Raw genomic sequence first — 22466 nt, forward strand, 5'->3', positions numbered from 1 at the left:
CTTTCAGCTTTCACCTCTAATAACTGACTTTAGGCTTTTATGATTAAGACCAATTAGAATTTATACGACAGTGCGTGGCATGCCTTCTCTATGCTTACCAGTTCACGAACCCCTGACCAGGGAATGAGTCCACCCATAGTGGGCAATTGTTCCTACTTCAATTAACATAAACAAAATAATGCTTTCACACTCATGCCTACAGCTCAACTAGATCTAGAAAATTCCTCCTTGGGACTCCATTCCCAAGTGATCCCTGATGATCTCAAGCTGACAAAACTATTCCATTCCTGTGACAAAATACACCACACTTATTTTTCTGCTTTTGCAAGCCTCTAATTCTCCTTGACGGTATTTTTCAAGATGTTAGAAGCCTATAACTAGATGGTCAAATTGCAGAAATGTGTAAGGTGACTGTTTTCAGTTGTGTGCCTTACTAAAGACACTACTAAGTAAATACTCAGGGAAGAATAAAATGTTGTAGTTGGAGTAAGTTACATTAAACTTCTCGACTTCTCTATATTATCTGCCCCGAGCATCTGTCTTTGGCTCATGTTATTGTGGAACAGTTTATCAGTCTATATTCTTACCTGTGTTGGGTTTTGTAGAGTTTTTTTTTTTTTATTGCCTGGTACTTGATCTCTTCTGACAACTTCAATCCTATAAAACTTTCTCCCAAACACTGTATTTAAAATAAAGTTTCTCTGTACATCATGGAGACTCAAGTTTATGACCTCAGTCCTCATTAGAAACATTGAGATTCCCATAGTTCTTAGGTCTTTGTTACATTAGAGTCTTCTATGAGAGCTATTATCATAATCTTTGCAGTTCTGGGCTAGAATTTTTATACGCATGAGGTCATAGGATGCATTTACTATATGAGTGATGCTACCTTTCTTTCTGATGATTTTCAGGAGTGAGATATAATATACATCTATCAATGTTCCCCCTAACTATGCTTGTGATTTAACCAGTAAGTTAAAAAAAAATGTATTACCAAACAAACCCTACATTAACTAAAGCTGATGGCTTTTTTTACTTGGTAGTTGTCCTTCACTGATGATCAGTTTTATTGCGACTTACATTCACAATGATAGAGAAAATACGACTTGCTATGCACCGAGTATGTGTTGTTCTCTACCATTATGGTACACATAGACTGTGTCATGAAACAATAATTAAAATATTACTCTTAAAGGGCTTTATTTTTCATTGCCTGTGTTCCCATTTCCTCTTTAATTTGTCTGTGAGCCTTTTCTCTCTTGCCTGTATAGAGAGCCATTCTAGAATTGTTCACCAATTATGCCTTTCCTGTCAAACTCAGAAAACAACTCTCTTCTGTAAGCTGAACTTCTCACACAATTTGACACCTTTCGTGGCCTCTCCCTGCTAGAAGCATGCCTTTCTCTTGGTGATTAAAGGAAAATGGCAAACATTTCTCTGTAAATATTTTAAGCTTTAGAGACTTTTCTGCTGCAACTATGCAATTCGGTTATAGTAGCATAATGGCAGGAACAGACAATGCACAAACTTAGGAGGGCAACTAGGTTCAATAAAACTTTTTCCTTGGTGCTATGATTTAAATTTCATATAAATTTTATGTGTCAAAAATGTTGTTATTCTTTTAAAATAAAAGTGTTTTTCAGCTATAATAATGAATCAAGTTATGTGATTTACAGGCAATAAATGAGAGCAGAGGGAACTACATCAGTCACACAAAAAATATATTAAATGTTTTCTTCCACTGTGCTTTCTAAAGTTTACACAACACATAAAAATTATATATGTCTGTACATATATATGTATATATATTATGAGATATACATGATAGAGATAGAGAGTAAAAGCAAAACTGTCTGGAGGAGGGCTGGAGAGATGGCTCCGTGGTTAAGAGTATTGCCTGCTCTTCCAAAGGTCCTGAGTTCAATTCCCAGCAACCACATGGTGGCTCACAACCATCCGTAATGAGGTCTGGTGCCCTCTTCTGGCCTGCAGGCATACATGCAGACAGAATATTGTATACATAATAAATAAATAAATAAATAAATAAATAAATAAATAAATCTGTCTGGAGGAGCAAAAGGAACTAGCATGTGAAGGTGGTAGAAGGATGGGTCGAGGAATATGCTCAATGTACATTATATAATAATAAAAATTGTCCTCATGGAACTCAGTACCACGTACAACCAATATTTGCCAATAAACTATTAGGTCATCCTTTCGTTCAACCATTTAGAAATGTAAAGACCTTTCTTTATGCTTCCGTAACTCAAAACAAGTAGCAGATCTGATTTGATACATAAGCATAAGCTTGCCAACACCAAACTATATGTATTTTCCTTAGCAATTTTTTCTACTTTTGTGAATTTGTTTCACTTGGTCTCGTTTGATCCTCAAGCATTTCAGTGTCCCCAGGAACAGTGCTTAAGCATTTCCACTGTTTATACTTTGTCTGTTTGTGATCTCATCTAATCTAACTGAGAGTTGTCTGTTTCTGTCCATTTTATGTTGTTAATAACCCAGTATCACTGACAAAGTTTTATAAAGGAAAAAGCTATATGTTATCTCACAATTCTGACATAAGATTGACAGGCCACATCTGATGATAATTTTCTTGCTGGCTGAACCTCAACGTATCACATAGACACAAAAAACATGTCCAAAACTTATTCAAATGGATTTTTATAAAAGATTTATTCTTGAGATTATTTATTAGTTTGTTATCTATGAATTCACTAGTAGTGTGATTGGATCAATCTAATCAAGTGAGAATTAGTCAGACACGTCTTCAATATTCTATCTTGTACTTCTTCATAAGAATCATAATAGAGGCCGGGCGGTGGTGGCGCACGCCTTTAATCCCAGCACTTGGGAGGCAGAGGCAGGCGGATCTCTGTGAGTTCGAGACCAGCCTGGTCTACAAGAGCTAGTTCCAGGACAGGCTCCAAAACCACAGAGAAATCCTGTCTCGAAAAACAAAACAAAACAAAAAAAAAGAATCATAATAGAGATTAAATTCTATCTTTAGCTTCAATAAGTATAAATCACAATTAAGACATAACCATCTGTCTATGCCAAAGAATCACAAACTTATACTTTTGCTGAAACTCTCTGTAAACACATGTATTTATGTGTCTCTTTCCCTCTCCACTTGTATATCCAATACTTAGAGGATAAGTGGTCTATTGAACCTGTCATTTTTATCCTCTTCCTTAGGCAGCCCTTCTTTCAACTTTCCTCATCATGATAAGGAGTTTTCCAATTTCCTCAGTCACTCAAGGAAAAAAACTCAGGTTCATCTTTGGACTCTTAGTTTCTGACACATCCAAACCCCAATCAGGTTATGTCACTGGTACCCCTACCCACCATTCACCAATTCCAATTTGGATTAAAGCTGTAAACCTCTTGTCTGGATGATTTTGTTAGCTGTGCAGCTGAATTTCCCATATTTTTTCTGTCTCCTCCTTTCTGTTCTCCTCTCTGCCGCCAGACTGATATTTTCCCAATATAAAATAGATTTATATCATATGCCTACTCAAAACTATTATAAGTTTCTCACAAAAAAAAACAAGCAGTTCTAAAAACAGTATCTTATCTATAAAGTTCTTCATGATCTGGTTCCTGCTTATCTCTAATAAATTAATTCCATACTGTTATTTCCTGCTTATTTGATCTGCTGACACCATAATGGTTTGAGTTTTTTCCTATTACTCCTTTTAATATGCTATGTCACTTCATGCTCAAATAATACTGCCTTAGAAAGACTTCTTGTGACATGATACCCAAAACATAATTTTCCATTCTCCTCTCTGATGTTATCTTTTTATCCTTTTTCTTCTTCTTTGGACTTCTGTCTGTGGGATTTGAGAACTATCTCAGCGGTTAAGAGTGTGTACTGTTGTCATAGAGGATCAAAGTTCAGTTCCCAGAACCAAGAGAGAGCAGCTCATAGTGGCCTGTAAGTCCAATGCCAGAGAATCCAATGTCATGCTCTCTTCTCACCTCAGCAGGCACCTAAAATCATATGTGCATACTCCCCAACACACACAAACACTTGTGAAAGTTAAAAAATAGACCCTTAAGAAAGCTTATATTTATAAGATAATATGTTTGAGTGAATGTTTACTGATCTTGTCCACTAGAATATCAGCTTGTGTAGAATCTGGTCTGTTTCTCTTTGTATTTTTTTTTATATTGGTAGCTAGAATAGATCCTATCTGTGGGCAAAAGAAAGAAAAGTAACTTACCAGAACTTCTGGGTAATATAAAGGGCTAAAGGCTGCCTCTGTGTGAACCAGGAAAAAAAAATGTCAGAATAAATACGGATATTATCCCAAAGACAGAAATAGAGAAAAGTTTCGGAAGTCAGGAAAGGAAGTGAAATCATATTAGAAATGAGCAGAAAGAAAGACCCTGGGAAGCAAGCCAAACACAGCTTTGGACACACAGCTCTGTGGGTTTTGGTGAGACAGTGACTTCTCTACTGAAACAGAGGGAAACCCCATTTGTACTGCTACATTACTCAGAGGGCAGAGGCTATGCACTATCTTGAGAGAGAGCCTACCAATTAAAAATAAGCTACCCTAGAGGCCTGAGATCAGGGAGCATCAACAGTTCAAGAAGCCTCAATTTGGCATGCCACAGCCCTTGGGGGACAATGGACAAGAAAGGCAGCTCTGGAGAACAGGAGGTCCTGACACTGTCAAGCAAAGGTCACACACAGCAAGAAGCTAGACCAGGCTATGAATAGCATGTCAAGATGGCCAAGCCTGCCCTCTACAGCTGGAAAAGGTTCTCATCTATTGAAAATTTATCTGAAGATTTATAGCACTGAATCTAGAGTCAGTGGAGGGGTCAAATTCTGAAACCATCTCCCCATAGTCCACTAAGAGCATCTTAGCACAGTGAAGCTCTTAAAACACATGACCAGGTCAACTGAAGCAGAAAAAGTTTTAACAAACATCAACACCCCTTCATGATAAAAGCCATGAGAAAAAAACTAGAAATAGAAAGGATATAACCTCATATAATAAAGGTCCTATATGCCAACTTCTAGTTAATAATATAAATACATAAATAAATATAAAGAACTGAGAATTTCAAATAAAATGTAGAATGAAACAAGAGAGTTTTCTCTCTCCTCTCTTTTACAGTATAGTTCCTGAAGTCTTAGCTATGACAGTAAGAGAAGAGAGAGAGAAATAAAAGGGACTCAAATAGGAAAGAAAGAATTCAAATTATCCCTATTTTCACATGACAGAACTCTAAAATTTCTTGAAGAAAACCCATAGATTTGATAAACATGTTCATCAAAATAGAAAAATATAAAATCAGCATGTCAAAATAAGTAGTTATATATATATATATATATATATATATATATATATATATATATATACATGTATGTATACATACAATTGAAAACAATCTACAGATTCATTATAATTTGTATTAAAATTCCAATGACATTGGTCACAGAAATAGGAACAAAATCCTAAGATCTATATAGAAGCAAAGAAAAGTAAAGCAATCATTAGAAAAAAACAGTAATATAAGAATCACAATACTGGAGCTCAAATTATACTACAAAACCATAGCAATAAAAACAGCATGGTACTTGACAAAACAAACATTTAGACCAATAGCAGAAGAGAATAAAATAGACTCAGAAATAAAATCCTACAGATATATCTATCCAATTTTGGACAAAACTATCAAAAAAATATACACAGGAAAAATACAACATTTTTAACAAATAGTGCTGGCAAATTTGGATTTCCACAAATAGAGGGGTTAAACTTGATCTATATCTCCTATCTTGAATAAAAATCAATTCAAAGTGGGATACAGACATTCACATAAGAACTGAGACTTTGAAAATCTGGGAAGAAAGCATGGTAAATCATTCCAGGATACAGACATAAGCAAAATTTTCTGAACAGAACTCCAGAAGCACAGAAAATAATTCAAAAAAATTGATAAGTGGGAGTACAGGAAGTTGAAGATTTCTCAACAAGGCAAGAAAAACAACTAGAGGGATGAGACAGCATGCAGACTAAGAAAACAAAGTATTTGCTAACCACACCTCAGACAAGGGGATTGACATCCAGGATACATACAGAACTGCAAAAATTACACACACACAGAGAGAGAGAGAGAGAACATTCAATCAATAAGTGACCGAATGAAGCTAAGAACTACTTTAGAAAAGAAATACAACTGAAAATTTTTTCAGCATCCTTAGTCATCAAGAAACACAAATTAAAATAGCTTTGAGATTTCTACTTCACCCCATGAGAATGACTATCACAAAAAGAGAAATTACAATAAATTCTGGCTGGGGTGTTAAAAGAAGAGCTGCAATATCTGCTAGTGGGGATATAACTTGTGCAGCACTATGGAATCAGTATGCAGGTTCCTCTAAAACTAAAAATCTAATTATCCTGTGGTTTAGTTACTCCAGTCTCAGGTATATACTAAGGACTAAGTCAGCATACCACTGAGATACTTAAACATCTACAATTATTGATACATCTAGAATTATGTCTACACTATTCTCAATAGCCAGGAAATGGAATCAGTCTAGAAGTTAATGAACGTATGAAAAAAAAAAACTGTGGTTTACATAGAAAATGGAATTTTATGCAGTCATAAAGGAAAATCAAATCATGACATTTTTAGGATGTGGTGATATTTTTGTGTTATTAACAAATAAAGTTTGCCATAATATCAGAGTTTGGAGCTAAGTCAATAGTTAACCATAGCAACCATGCAGTATGCCACACACCTTTAATCCCAGCATTCAGAAGGCAGAGGTACATGGACCACTGTGAGAGCAAGGACACCTTGTGTTACACAAGAATGATCCAGTCTAACAGAGAAAAAGAATCAGGCAGTGATGGCTCACACTATAAATCCCAGTACTTGGGAGCCATATGCCTTTAATCCCAGGACTATGAAGGTGGAGACAAGAAGGGATGAGTGAAGGTTAATATTCAGGAGAAAGCCTATATGATTTTCTTTGGGTTCTCCTTCTTATTTAGCTTCTCTAAGAACCAGAATTATAGGCTCAATGTCCTTTATTTATGGCTAGAAACCAAATATGAGTGAGAACATCCCATGTTCCTCTTTTTGGGTCTGGCTTACCTCACTCAGGATGGTGTTTTCTATTTCCATCCATTTGCCTGCAAACTTCAAGAAGTCCTTGTTTTTTACTGCTGAGTAGTACTCTAATATGTATATATTCCATACTTTCTTCATCCATTCTTCAATTGAAGGGCATGTAGGTTGTTTCCAGGTTCTGGCTATTACAAACAATGCTGCTATAAACATAGTAGAGCATATACTTTTGTTGTGTGATAAGGCCTCTCAAGGAGACAGAGACAGAGACCCACAATGGAGCACCGGACTGAAATCTCAAGGTCCAAATCAGAAGCAGAAGGAGAGAGAGCACAAGCAAGGAACTCAGGACCGCGAGGGGTGAACCCAAACACTGAGACAAGGGGGATGTTCTATCGGGAACTCACCAAGGCCAACTGGCCTGGGTCTGAAAAAGCCAGGGTTAAAACCGGTCTCGCCGAACATAGTGGACAATGAGGACTACTGAGACCTCAAGAACAATGGCAATGGGTTTTTGATCCTACTGCACATAATGGCTTTGTGGGAGCCTAGGCAGTTTGGATGCTCACCTTACTAGACCTGGATGGAGGTGGGTGGTCCTTGGACTTCCCACAGGGCAGGGAACCCTGATTGCTCTTAGGGCTGACGAGGGAGGGGGACTTGATTGGGGGAGGGGGAGGGAAAGGGGAGGCGGTGGTGGGGAAGAGACAGAAATTTTAATAAATAAATAATTAATTAAAAAAAAAGAAGGGATGAGTGGACTGAAAGAGGAATATAAGGCAGGAGGAGACAGGATCTCATGCCATTCAGTCTGAGGACTTGTAAAGACAGGATACCCTATTTGGTCTAAGAATTTCATAGAGGTAAGAACTAGTGTCTGACTTCTCTGCTTTTCTGATCTTTCAGCTTTCACCCCTAATATCTGACTCCAGGTTTTCATTATTAAGAAATTGTGCTCTATCTGGCACCCAACATGGGGCATGAATTCAAGAAAAAGCCTCTTGTCTATGGCTTTGCAGCCACTGGCGTAGGTCAGAGTCATGATCCTGCTGGCTATATTTTCCTTTTTTATTCCTGGAGGGTTGTGGCTTTTCCCTGGACCCCATTCTTGGGCTGCTGCAATACTAGGTAGCTTCCATGAAACCCACTCAGGCTTCTACTGTTCTATGTAGCAGCAGTCAGCACCACATCTTCATCATTAACAGCAACAGATTTGGTGAGACACTAAGGAATTCTTAAAGGAGGAATTAGTTTAAAGAAAAAACACAGAGAGAGTTTTTTCCCTTTTTTAAAAAGGAGAGACACAGTTATAATGGAGAGAGTGACGTTTCGAAATGATTATGCATGCATGATTTAAAATTGGAACAATTTAATAATTAAATAAAGATATAATCAACTTAAGTGGAATTTACATAATGTTCATTATCGTCTTCATAATTCTTGGTTTATCTCTAAAAAAGTTGGTTGATATGAGTACCAAGATACAGATGTTAGAAAAAGTTATTAAAACATATCATAGAGATATTCAAATCCAGACAGAGAAATTAAAAGGAGAACCAATTTCAGCATTACATTATAAGGTTAGAGAAGAATAATCTAAAGTTTTCAAACAATCTTAATTTATGCAGTTACCTTACAGGAACTGCCCAATGATAAATATCTCAAAGGTTGCTTAAGTGTTCACTGGAATCTGGTGGAAATGTTAGATTTTAGGAGATTTGAGGAAGCAATAGTCTCATAGGGCATGCATTCACCTTTTATGAAGCAGATGTTAAACTTATGGTCAACTTGTAATAGAATTATCCCTGAAGACTGGAGACTTGGTTACAGCAGTCTTGGAGCTTAGTCCACAATTGCAATGGAGGACTTGTAGAAAGATGAGGCTCTGACCATTGAACAATGGAATAGGGCTAGAGGTATGGGAATTTTCCAAGACTAACTCCTTGGAGAGATTATGTTGATGTACAGAGAGAGTACGTCTATGATGATCACACCCTGGATTTATGCCACGTAGCAGCTTTGAAGGCTTGAGACAGAACTGAAGAAGTAGGAAAGAAAATTGAGTCATTTACTAAAGTTATACAGAGCACAAAAGAAATCTTCACTGATTTCTTACAAAATTTGACTTTACCAGTAAATAAAATGCTGCAAAATTCAGAATCTAGAAAAATAATAATTGAATCTCTGACTTTTGAAAATACTAATGTACAATACAAAATAGTAATTAGGCCATTAAAAGTAAGATGTACACCCTTGAAGGGATGGATCCAAGATATGATCAATAGTAAATCTCATGATCATGATGATACTTGAATAGGAGAGGTGATTTCCAGAGGTCTGAAGAAAAATCCAAATGTTGAGTGTTTCAATTGTGGCAAATATGGTCATATAAAAAGGGATTATAAACAGAGTATTCCTAGAAACAATATGTTTCTAAGCATAATCCAAATAGAATGTCTCTCCCTTCTGGATTATGCAGAAGGTTTGGCAAGGGCAGGCATTGACAAATGTATGTAGATCAACAAGAGACAGTGAAGGTAACCCTTTGCCATTGGGAAAATCCTTGAGGAGCCTCTCACAGGCCCCCATGTCAAATTCAGTTCAGTTGTTTCCTATCATCGTGGAGGAAACTGTTCCCCCAGGACAATTAAAGAATTTAATGCCTAATGTTAAAAACCATACTACTCTGAACGATAGACAAGCTTTAGAAAATAAAACATCACTAAGCAGAAAAACACCATCTAAAGTTTGGCTTTGGACTACAAACTGCTCGGGAAAACTTTGAGGTGCCTAACTGAGATGATCCAGCCTTAAAAACTACTCTAGCCAGAACTTGAGACAAGTCCTGCACATTTCTAATTCTCAGAGACTAGACAACAAATGGTACAGCTACCTCTTCCAGGACTTAACAATTAACCCAAATATTCTTTTTCAGGATCCCCTAAATATGACATTACCCCCAGACAATGGGAAGTAAATTTAAGAACATGACATCCACATTCCCAAGAGGTAAGGATGGGTGGTTTTTGGTCATTCTATGGGTTGTGAATATTTGTCATTATTTAGGGTTGGTTACAAGTTGCTATTGGTAATGATCAGAAAAAAAAGTTGAACAAATGTGATTAGATTCGGGGTCCTTGTTCTGATAAAAAAAAGAGGGCGTAGAGATATGATAAAATATAAGGTTGAGAGACAACAAACAAAGTTTTGGGTGGTAGTGCAAGTTAGGAGGTGAGTTAAGTACAAGAGTTTGTACCTAAAAGTGAATTAGATATAAGACTTTAAACTCACCAAGATAGGCTAGAAAACGGAGTATGTTTTTTCTGAATTTGTCAAGGCAAATGGACTAGACATTGGTGACATATTTATTGCCTGTATGCATTGTCTATAGTTACTATACTTATTGTATATATTTTTTCTTATATTAGCTATAACCTTTTTATTTTAGACAAAAAAAAGGAAAATGTAGTGATTTTTGTTTGTGCTTTAATAAATAAAGCTGGTCTGAAGATCAGAGTGTGATGCTAAGCCACTAATTAGCCATAGAGGTCAGGCAGTGATATCACACACCTTAAATCCCAGCACTCAGGAGACAGAGGCAAATGAATTTCTGAATTCAAGGCCACCCTGGGCTATACAAGATTATTCCAGTCTGAAAGAGAAACAGAGCCAAGCAGTGGTGGCTCACACCTTTAATCCTAACACTTGGGAGTCACATACTTTTAATCCCAGTACTATTGGAGACAAGAAGAGATATGGCTGGGCTGAGAGAGGAATATAAGGCAGGAGGAAACAGGAGCTCATGACATTCAGTCAGAGGCTTTGTAGAGACAGGATACCCCATTTGGTCTGAGGATTTCATAGAGATAACAACTAATGTCTGGCTGCTCTGCTTCTCTGATCTTTTAGCTTTCTCCCCTAATATCTAACTCCAGGTTTTTATTATTAAGATCAATTAGAAATTACACTACAGTAGGGAAATAAATAAAATTTAAAATCATTATGTTAATCCAAATAAGCCAATCTCAAAGAAAAGTTCTACACATGTATCTCATATGTTGAACATAAACATAAAGTCTATATGTATGTGTATGTATGTATATATATGTATGTGTGTATGTGTGTATATTTATCATGAAAACTTAAAAGTGATTATTGAAGGGAAAGAAGATGACATAAAAATGGTTGGAGGTTGGACATGGGTAATAGAATAGATGTAATAGGGGAAATGGAGACTAACTCTGGAAGAAAAAAATCAGCTGGAAGTAAAGAACACATAAGGGAAGTCATCAGGGAGGGGAATAAGAATTGAGTAAAGTGTAACATATGTATGAAGATATGATAAAACATTATTTTGTATGCTAATTTATTAGTCTTGTATTACTAATAAATTAATCAAGTATGTTTTTGAAAATATGCCTTTCCCCAGCTCATTAGCCAACTCCTATTGGGTGTTCCTTTCTTTCTTATTAAACAATCCCTGTTTTATTTAGAAATAAAACAAAATTAATCAAATAAAACACAAGAATTGGTTGACTGGTTGATTGGTTAATAATTATAACCAAAACATCAGTACAGATTCTTTGCAATAGGTAATTCTAATAGAATTATGTTGTCTTCTCTTTGACAGATGTTAAGAATATTTCCAGGTATAAGATTTTGAAGGTTACATCTCCAGTTGACACATCTATCTACCAAGGACATGATTACTTTGCATATTACTAATGTACTTTATCAGTAAACAATGCAGCTTCTCATCTAGCTTGGGTATTTTATCTTTTATATTTGTTCATACCTTCTACAACATGATACACACACTTGCACATTCATGTGCACACCCATACTCAAACTCATGCATACACATACAGATTTCATTTTCAAACTTGTTGAAGTATTTTAATAAATACATTATTTAAGAAAATATTTAATGGAAAGTTGAATTCTGTTTTAATTGTCATGATAATGTTTTGCTGAGTATTATTACAAGCTATACTTGTAATTGAACACACGTGATTGCAAAACAGCTAAACATACTGAACATTACTTGTAACGGCGTAAGCGAATGCAGACAGATTGTCAAAATATAGATAGCTTTAATGGAGGAATAGACTTACAGAACCACCGTTCCCGCGGAGACCAGGAAAGCAGAAGCAAGCGCTGGGAGCACGCTCGCCAAATTTATAGGAAAACTTTAGCCTGAGGCGAACACGCCCCCTAAGGGGTGGGACTTATTCCTACATCTCCCCCTTTTGTCTAAATAAGACAGAACTAAACCAAATACAACTATATACAATAATAACAAATAAATATAACAAACAATATTGAGAATCAAAAGTTTTGCTAAACATTCTATCTCAAGGAGTCTAAATAATGTAGAGAGTAACTACAATTATATAATCTTCAACTCCATCAAAGATCTGAGAAGGGAATAAATATTACTTAACAAATGAGATATATCCAAAATGTGTAACAATTGACAAAGACAACTGACTACCTGGGCAATCACCCAAAGTCTCGTTTGCAATGTTGAGTCAACCAACTTTGGCTAAGGCCTAACATAACTGACATGCCATTATTAAAGGCAAGGAACTTTTCAAAAATATCTTACCCTGTCTTGGCAGGATATGACAGTCCTGTTGTATCCATTGATGCACGCTCTGTATCTCTGTCAGTGGTTGAGGTATGGGCTTTTCTTAACCCAAAGGCCAGTTCTGCCAAGAAGACAAACTCCCAGTGGAGTGTCTTTGGTGCTCAACGTTCTCTCGGGAATAGAGCGGTGTTGCCAGGAGCAATTGTGTCTCACTATCACGAAACTCTGAGTTATATTAAAGGCCATATTCTACAGCTCTTCAAAGAGGTTGAAGATTATCTATCTATACTGAGTATAATCTCTATATATCTAAAGAACCTGATTAGTCTAATTACAAATGACAAACTTAGATGACTATTAATCTATATAATTCTCAATATCTATCTAACTTAAAGACTAAGACAATAAACAACTGTGCAATATATGAAGACAATGATCTTCATCTGTAAACAATGTCATTACATATCAAATGTAAACAATGTTATTACATAAATAGTATCAGAGGTAGAAATGTACATTGTGATATGGTAGATGTATCAATACAATATAAGCATACTCTTAAGCAAAAAAAAAGGTAGAACACTCACATTCAATATTCAATATGTCAATATACAGAAAACAGTACCAATACAATTTTCTAAAAACAGTAACTCACAATTACCAATCATCCCATCAAACCAGTTAATCCCCCATAAAAATTATACTATGCCAGATATATTTAAATACATTTATCTGAAACACACTCGGTTATACTATTCTACAATGTCTTTTGTATGCAGTTTCATTCTATTTAATTACTTTGTCCTTTCAAGGTTTTACTTTGTGTGCTTTCTACAATAAAAAGGAAACAGACTTTACAAAAATTACAAAGAACTGAAACAATAGAATGAACACTGAACCGTCAAATTAGCTTGAAAAACAGATCCTGCCAATATTACCACTATAATGCAAGCTCACCGAAAGTTTGTACATCTTTCCATATTATCCCAAACCAAGATAAAAATAGGACACTAAGTATAAGGTAGACTACTTTTAACAAATATGCAAGGCATGTCTTCCCTCTTAGTTAAATAAAATGCACTGTTAATTAAAACAATGACATACTACCAACAGTTCTTATCTTCTCTTGCCTCTGTCCTTATTATGTTTTTTTTTTTTTTAAAAAAAAAGGTAAAACTGGGTCTAAGGGAAAATCCTAGGCTCCTCAAACAAGCAAATGTTGAAGGGCCTGTATGTCAGAGGGTGTTAATGATATCCTACTTTAATTATCTGTCTTCCATGGTTTAGTGTTAATCCTTATCTCTCTTCTCCAGTACCTTAGGAGATCACTAATAAGTCTAACATATTCTGCTTGATCTGTGACATCTGTCTAGATCAGTGATAGTTGGGTTCTTTCATGGGTTCCTTAAGACCATCAGAAAACACAGATACTTACATTACAATTTGTAATAGTAGGAAAATTACTCTTATGAAGTAGCAATAAAATAATTTTATGATGGGGGTCACCACAAGATGAACTGAGGAACACATTAAAGTCATGGCATTAGGAAGGTAGAAAGTCCCTAATCTAGATGTCTTCATTTTGCCCTAGACTTGGAAGACAATCTGCTGGCAGAGATATAAGACTCATGCTTGTTGTGGTATCAGCAATAAGTCAGTTTTCTCTGACCCAGGAGAGACAAAAGTAGCAGAAGCTACTTTGGGGCACTTAAAAAGCTAGAAGGGGTCTAAGATGATGGCTCAGTGAGTCACGATGCTCACCACTAAGCCTAATGACCAAATTCAATCCCCAAGAATCACATGGTATGAGAAGAGAACAACTGAAACCTACATGTTGTCTTCTGTTGTCCTCCAAGTAAGTGCTGTGAGGTGCACACACCAACATATATACACACAAATAAAAAAAATAGTTAATTAATTGAAAACCTGGGGGAATAGGGTACTAATTAGAAGTATGGTGAATAATTCATATAATAGAAGACTCAAGCAGGCACACCTCAGGAAAAAAAAATCTAGAGATTTCACCATGACAGACTTTTAATAGTTACTTTCCAACTAGTCATCAGAATGTCTAGTTAGTTAATGACTATGTGTTTGGTCATGCCATATACTTCATATTAAATCATATTCAACCAAGTATTCATATTAAACCAAATCTCTTAATAAAGTCATGTGACTAACTTATGCTGTATACCCAATCTCAATGCTCCTAAAGTATAAGAAATTAGAAGTTTAAAATTGATAATCACAGCATTTTCTTTCTGAAAAAAAATTTTATGAAAACTGTAGATTTTTATACACACAAACTAAGGAATAAACAATCACCCTATATATAAACCCCTAAACAAGCATGCCACTATTTCACTATATATATATATATATATATATATATATATATATATATACTGTTTCTTTAACTGAAAGTCTCATCTCTATTTTGTACATCAGCCTAATTTCTAATCAATTGGTAATAAAAGACATGCATAGCTTGTTATCCTTTCCATGGCCACCAAACACCAAAGAGCAGCTTTGGACCACAAGCAATGCTTTGCTGGATAGAGTCCTCACAATAAACACTGAGAATGTACACATCCATGGAAGTTACCTTCCCTTTCTGTTGTTATTCTGATCATTAGTATTTCTCATAGAATATTACAAGTCTTGCTGGATCTTCTCCCAATGAGAAAGGAATGGGATCCTTTTCTTGTAACACAAAAGGAAGGAGTATGTGTGTTCCCCTGAATCTGCTGTAAGGCAATGTCACAGGATAACCTAAAATCTGAATATGATCTTGCTCTGTTTTTTCTGCACATAACCAAGATGTTGTTTTGCTTAGTGCCTGTGTGAGTCATTCCTGTCTTAGTGACATTAATGCTTGCAATACAGAAGTAGAATGACATCCTGGGAGTGATGGTGGTAATGATAGATGTTAGGTGATATGTTGTCCACTCAGCAGAGAGACTAATGCCCTGGGAATACTAACATATGATACCTGCTGAATTTTCTCATAGGTTAGAGGTAGAAAAAGTTATTCTCCCATTCTTACCTGTATAATTTAACCTATATTAACATTATCTGAAATTTATTGTTTAAATGTCTATTTCTGTTAGTGAATTTAGGTGTTTATTTATTACTGTGTCACCAACACTCACTCTGGATCCTGATTTCTTTTTATGTTACCATAAATATTTTATTACATAAACAAGTTAAAGAGAATTTGAAAAGGATGTACACACACACATACACACAATGTCTTATGATATGAGTCAATAATACCCATTTTTCAACCAGTGCTGAAGGTCTTATTTTTTCTATTGCTGTGATAACATATAGAGACAAAAGCCATTTAGGGCAAAAAAGGGTTTCTTTGAGTGTAAATTTGGATGCTACAGTCCATCATGTCAAGAAATCACAGCAGCAGGAGTTTAAGACAATTCAGCACATTAACAATCAAGAAACATACAGATGATAAATGGTTGGCTGTTGTCAATTTTTTGTATTTAAGACAGTGCCCAGTAAGTAGTAGATGTTCAACTCTTGCTGGAAAAAAATGAGTGCAGAAGAAAGACTCTAAATAAAAATAAAATCTTAACTTAAATTTATTTTAACTAAGGCCCACTCCACAAAGAATTCATACCTGACACTGTTTGGGTAACCAAGATCCAGACAGTAGATGGCCCAGAGTACTAAGATAAAACCAAATACTGCTGGTATTAAACAGTAATAATCAATAAAGTGATTCCTAATGATATTCTGCTATACTCAAAGATCCACTCATCACCAGAGAAGCTTCCTTCTACAGCAGATGGGAACAAATATAGAGACCACAACCAGACATTATACACAGAAAGAGTCTAAATTGGAGGTCTCCAGCAAGTCCCTCCACTCAGAGCTCAGGGAATCCAATGGAAGGGGAGGTGGGAAAATTATAAGAATCAAAGGAGATATAAAACAGCAGGAGATCAAGGTCCTCTGCTGAAATTAAACAAAGTGCATATGAGCTCACAGAAACTGAATCAGCAAGAACAGAGCCTACATGACTCTGCACCATGTCCTCTAAGCATACATTATAACCATTAACTTAGTATTTTTATGACTCCTGATTGTGAGCGCAAGTAAGTCTCTGAATCTTGTGCCTGCTCTTGGGAATCTTTTCTTCTGGTTGGGTTGCTGTGTTCTGCAGTGGGAGTACATTCCACTCCTTCAGTCAATAGCCTTTAAGACACCAGCCCATTTGGGCATGGTCTCTTGTACTATAAAAGTAGCTGTAAAGCATGCACTCCCTCTCTGGCTTCCAGCTCCCACTTCTGGCTGCTAGACTCTGTTCCTATTCATGCAGAGGATTGGTGTTTTTTTTTCTTTTTTTCTCTTTTATTTTATTTATTTATTTATTAAAGATTTCTGCCTCCTCCCAGCCACTGCCTCCCATTTCCCTCCTCCTGCCCCGATCAAGTCCCCCTTCCCTGATCAAGTCCCCCTCCCTCATCAGCCCAAAGAGCAATCAGGGTTCCCTGACCTGTGGGAAGTCCAAGGACCACCCACCTCCATCCAGGTCTAGTAAGGTGAGCATCCAAACTGCCTAGGCTCCCACAAAGCCAGTACGTGTAGTAGGATCAAAAACCCATTGCCATTGTTCTTGAGTTCTCAGTAGTCCTCATTGTCCACTATGTTCAGCAAGTCCGGTTTTATCCCATGCTTTTTCAGACCCAGGCCAGCTGGCCTTGGTGAGTTCCCGATAGAACATCCCCATTGTCTCAGTGTGTGGGTGCACCCCTAGCAGTCCTGAGTTCCTTGCTCGCATGCAGTGGATTGTTATCTAGGACAATGATCTGTAAGTTTCCCCTTACATAAATAACCCTTTTATTGTTCATAACTCTAAACTGATGTGGGGATTATTTTGTGACTTCTATCATCAGTGTTCAACTTCAATATGAAAGTTTTTCCTTCATCTTATTATATTTTATTTTGTCATGTTTGGTTGTTACCTCTTAGAATCTTTTGCTAATGAGAGATAGAAAAAGAGTGGATCTGGAGAAGAGAGGAGGTGGGGAGGAACTGAAAGGAATAGAGGGAGGGAAAACTATAATCAGGATATATTGTATTAGAAAAGAATCTATCTTCAATAAAAGAAAAAATATAAAGGTAAATGGCTCAGTTTAAAAAACTATAATGTATAGTTTTTTACATTATACATTTTACATGTATATGGTTCCTGACTCATAGGATACATGGGAGAGTAAATGAATAAATCTACCACAATTTACAGACACGAAAGAGACCCCAGATTGTCATTCTTGGAAGGTGGTCACAGTTCTCGCTTTTAGTTCCATTCTTTAGACACTTAGTTAACGTTTCTATTGCTGTGACAAAACACCATGATCAAAAGTAACTGGGGAAGAAAGGGTTTATTTCCACTTATACTCAGGTCACATTCCATCATTGAGGGAACTCAAGGCAGAAACATAAAACAGGAACTGAAGCAGAGACCTAGAGAAACAAAGCTGGCTTGCTCCCATCACTGGTTCAGCCTGCTTTTTTATGCAAATAAGGACCAACTACCCCAGTAGCACTGCTCCCCACTGCATTCTGTAGTAAACTGAATCCTTCCACAAAAATTATTAATTAAGAAAGTGACCTAGATTTGCCTATAGGCAATTTTATGGAAGTATTTTCTTTTTCAGTTGAGGTCCTTTCCCAGATAACTCTAACCTGTGTCAAACTGTTTAAAAAAAAAAAAAAAAAACTAACCAGGACAGATATCATATATTTTTCTTAACACAGATGACTTTCTTTATCGTTTTCTTCATAATTCTTTTTTATTCCAAGGTCCTTTCTTAGTCATGTTTTCAGTTTAAATTTCTGCCCCATCTCTAATGTCAACACTACTTCATTCTGTTTCCACAATTCTATCAAATATGGTTCCCAGCACCATGTAACTATGGGAACCCTTGTGGTTCAGTTAACTAGTCAGTTGCTAAGTTGAGGCATCCCTATAACTAATACCCCATAATTATTACCCCAAAAGCTAAAAGTAATATTTATTCCCAAATGGCACAAGTTAGAGCATAATTGTGGTTGTCCACTTAATTTTATGTAGTAAAGAATATGTTCAGTTATTGTGTGATGTTTTGATGTCATTCTGACAATGAAGTTCTCTTTAAGTCAGAGGGCAGAGCTTGCTACTAAATGAACAAAATTAACCTTACAGGTTTTGGAGGACTGAAGAGAGAGAGAGAGAGAGAGAGAGAGAGAGAGAGAGAGAGAGAGAGAGAGAGAGAGAGAGAGAAACAGGAAGTAGTAGGGCAGGGAGTATCTTGGCCCTTTTGGATGGAGGAGCAACACAGATAGGAGACCACTGGTCACTTCTCTGCCACTTTTCTAATCATTCAGGTTCTTGCCCCGATATCTGACCTCTGAGTTTTTATCGACAAATAATTAGATAAATGTACTACCCAGTCCCCTCTTCTGAGATTTTAATAAGCAGATCAGGAAACTGTAGAAATGTAGGAAGTCTAAGAACATATTAAAATCCATAGAAACCCTAATGCCTCCTAATTTTTTGTTTTGTTTTATTTTCAAGGATTCCCCTTGAAGTTTTGTTTCAAATCACTTCGCCAACACGGTGTAGGATGCTGTTTTGTTTCAGTCTTCTTACTTGTGAAGCCAGAGAGGGGAAAAAATTGTCATGTGCGCCAAAGTCACCTCTCCTTCAGGACTTACGAAGAGGAAAATATTTTCCCTTTTGTGGGCCTTAAAAAAAAATAATTGAAACATTCTCTCTCTTGCTGGCTAATTGAACCCATTCACCTGTGACATATGCAAGCTGTGCTACCTTCAGGACCACACGAGTCTGTTGGCAGGGGCACTCACAGGGTGCTCTCTGCCAGCGCAAAACTGCTGATGTTTTCAGATGCTCTTCCTTGTTAAATCCTAGTGGGTGAGCATAAACAAGCAGCTCGATTTAGTCAGGAAATGGCAGTGCTGAGAGGGGAGAGGAGGTGTGACAACACTATCTCCATTCTCTTGCTAAGTCAACCAGAGTCTGCACAAAACCACAAATCCATCATACGTGCTGCTGTCCTTCTACAGCAGAAGCACACTGGCTTAATGCCTCCAGGACATTTCTTAACTCCTTCCTCAGGATTTCTCCTCTATCTTAGATTCTCCTAGAACAAGAAATCGGGGGGCAAACCAGAGCAAATAAAAATATAATGCTATCATACATCTTAATTCTCACTATGCTGTGTTTCCAAAAAGCCATAGGTCAGTTCTCTGTGCACCCTTTCACGGATGGTCCAATTGAACTACTAAGCCACCTACCTGTCATGTGTCCACTTCTTCATAATACACACTTGCATCTTCCCCATATATTATGAAATTTCAAAAGAGTATAAACAGAGAAATGCATAGATGAATTAATAAAAAAAAGCTTGTTTTTTTTTTCTCTAACTGATGAGTACACTTTCTGTGTTATATTCCTAAGATTAACTTCCCTTATATGCCTAAACTGTTTAGTAACATAAATTTTAAGAAATCATTAAAAAAAAATTTCTCCACTATCAGTAGTCCTATAACAATGAAAACATTGACTACAACTATGGTTCTTCTGTTTCTAAAAGGTTACCTACCTCTAAAGTGCCGTTGGATCAGCTGGTCATGAAGAGTCAGACTTGGCAAACATGAAGTGACTCCATCTTCTTGTCATCTTGCCCTTGTCAGGATAAGTTGTATGGTGCAGATAGCTCAGGCCACTCTTGAATTTGCTGTGGATCTTTGAACTCCTGATCTTCCCATCTCTGACTCACATGTGTTGAGATTACAGGCATGTCCCATCCTGCCCATGTCAAGTCCTTCTAAGTAGTCAATTTCACACCATTTTGTCTTTTTGGACAATCAGCAAAAATTGTGAAATAAAGAGAAACTGTAGCCAACAGTTCGAGAAAGCCGCTGCTGCTCAGTTGCCGCTGCCAAGGACACAACCTTGTGGGGAGGGCCTTTACCTACTACTGAGCTACTCCCTATTCTCTGACAGCTACCTTTAATTCCCAGTGTTCCTTGCCAAACCTGCCAATACTGGACTTCCTCAGTCTCCAAGTTATAAACATTTTCTCAGCAAAAAATTGTAAAAATTCTGATAGGAACAAATGCACAGAAACTACAATAACAGCTTATTAAGGGTTAAGTGCTTTTAGTGAAATTGAGTAACAGATTATTTCTTTAAAAGTAGCTTGTTCTTGAAATTTATATTCATGCTGAATGCTTATGATCAGCTGCTGTCTTCCTAGAATGGCAATGTGAGAATCAAAGTTGTTTTAATTAACAAAAAAAGAGAGACGGGTGCTTGTCACAAACTTGGTCCTAGGCAAGGGGCTGAACATGAGGTTTCTGCCGCAACGCTCTTTGGCAAACATAAAATACTGTCAGATGCTGTGCTGAAATGTCCTGAGAACAAGTTCACCTTCCTTTCATGCAGGCATTGAAATTTGCCTTTTTAGATCTAGTACTCTTTCTTCTTTAAATTGTTGCTATATCAACCTGTTTTGTTTTGTTTTGTTGTTTTGTGAAGATGTTTCGCTCTTATCTTTCAATGAGCATTTGTCCTCCAAATGACTGCAGAGTAAAATATGAGTCGTGCTAGAGACACTTCATTAATAATTGATTGTTATCCAATGAAAAACAGGAATGATAATTACGGGAAAATTCAGAGCCTTAAGAATAAAGAGTGTGAGTCCAGAGAGATTACTGAGGATATAAGCATGCTTGCTGTCAAGACTGATAGCCCTTGCTTTGTCCCCACAACTTTAGTGGCCGAAGGAAACAATGGACTCCCACAGCTTGTTTTCTGACATCTAAACACATGTCATGCTACACAATTGTGTGTATGCATACATATGTCAAGGAAAAAAAACACAATATTATAGGAGGTAAGAGTAGACCCACATCTATCCATTTTCATGAGGAAGTAGCCTAAGAAAGATGAACTTGCCTAGAAAAAGTCAGGATAGAATCTATTATGTTACAGTTGAGAAACGAAAACCAGCTGTTGCAGGTGCATTTTCACTGTCTCATGCAAACAGGAAATTTTAGTACAGCAAATAAAATCAAGAAGCTCCTAATGAATGTAAGTTTGAGAAACAAGCAAGACCCTGTCTTGAACCCTAAGCAGGAAGTGGTTTCTTCCCAAGACAGCCATAAATCTCCAGTAGCAACACCATACTGAATGAATACCAGTTTCTGGGAATGAAATGAATATGCTGTCTGTTCACATTAATAAGGGGACTGCATTTTTCCACAATAATAACCAGTGATTTGAAAAACACAGTTCATGATATAGAGATACAGTACACTCTACACAACCAACTATAAAGAAGCAACTATCAGAATTCACACAAAAAATAGTAAATACTTCATGCAAAAAATAAAGGTATTTTCTTACCTCAGTGTTAACCTCAATTGTGGATGTTAAATTAACATATCTATTAATAATAGCAACAAATTCCATCAGATACCTAGGAGTAATTAAACAATCATTATTTTTAGTTAAATATGAGTAAATCAACATCTAAGAAAGAACATTTGCATTTAAACTCGGTCTGCGTCATACAAGAGATAGTGCAAAGACGTTAATCTTCCTCTGAATTACTTTATGAATTCAATTCCAGTAAAATATAAAATCTATTTTTATTGTTAAAAGCCACTTATTTATTTATTTATTTATTAAAGATTTCTGTCTCTTCCCCACCGCTGCCTCCCCTTTCCC

The 22466-nt window shown here is 36.5% G+C and overlaps 1 protein-coding gene across 1 annotated transcript in view; it reads right to left on the reverse strand.

Annotated features, from left to right (window-relative positions):
* LOC126505863 (60S ribosomal protein L27-like) overlaps positions 1-22466 on the reverse strand; it is a 112192-nt gene that overhangs the window by 81765 nt on the left and 7961 nt on the right. The window contains exon 2 of the mRNA XM_050149093.1: positions 19514-19636. Coding sequence (XP_050005050.1) covers positions 19514-19636 — 123 coding nt within the window. The remainder of the gene's footprint in view (positions 1-19513; positions 19637-22466) is intronic.

The sequence above is a fragment of the Alexandromys fortis genome, unplaced genomic scaffold (assembly GCF_014885135.2).
Source record: "Alexandromys fortis isolate MF-2015 unplaced genomic scaffold, M_Fortis_MF-2015_v1.1 scaffold_4, whole genome shotgun sequence".
Taxonomy (NCBI): Eukaryota; Metazoa; Chordata; class Mammalia; order Rodentia; family Cricetidae; genus Alexandromys; species Alexandromys fortis.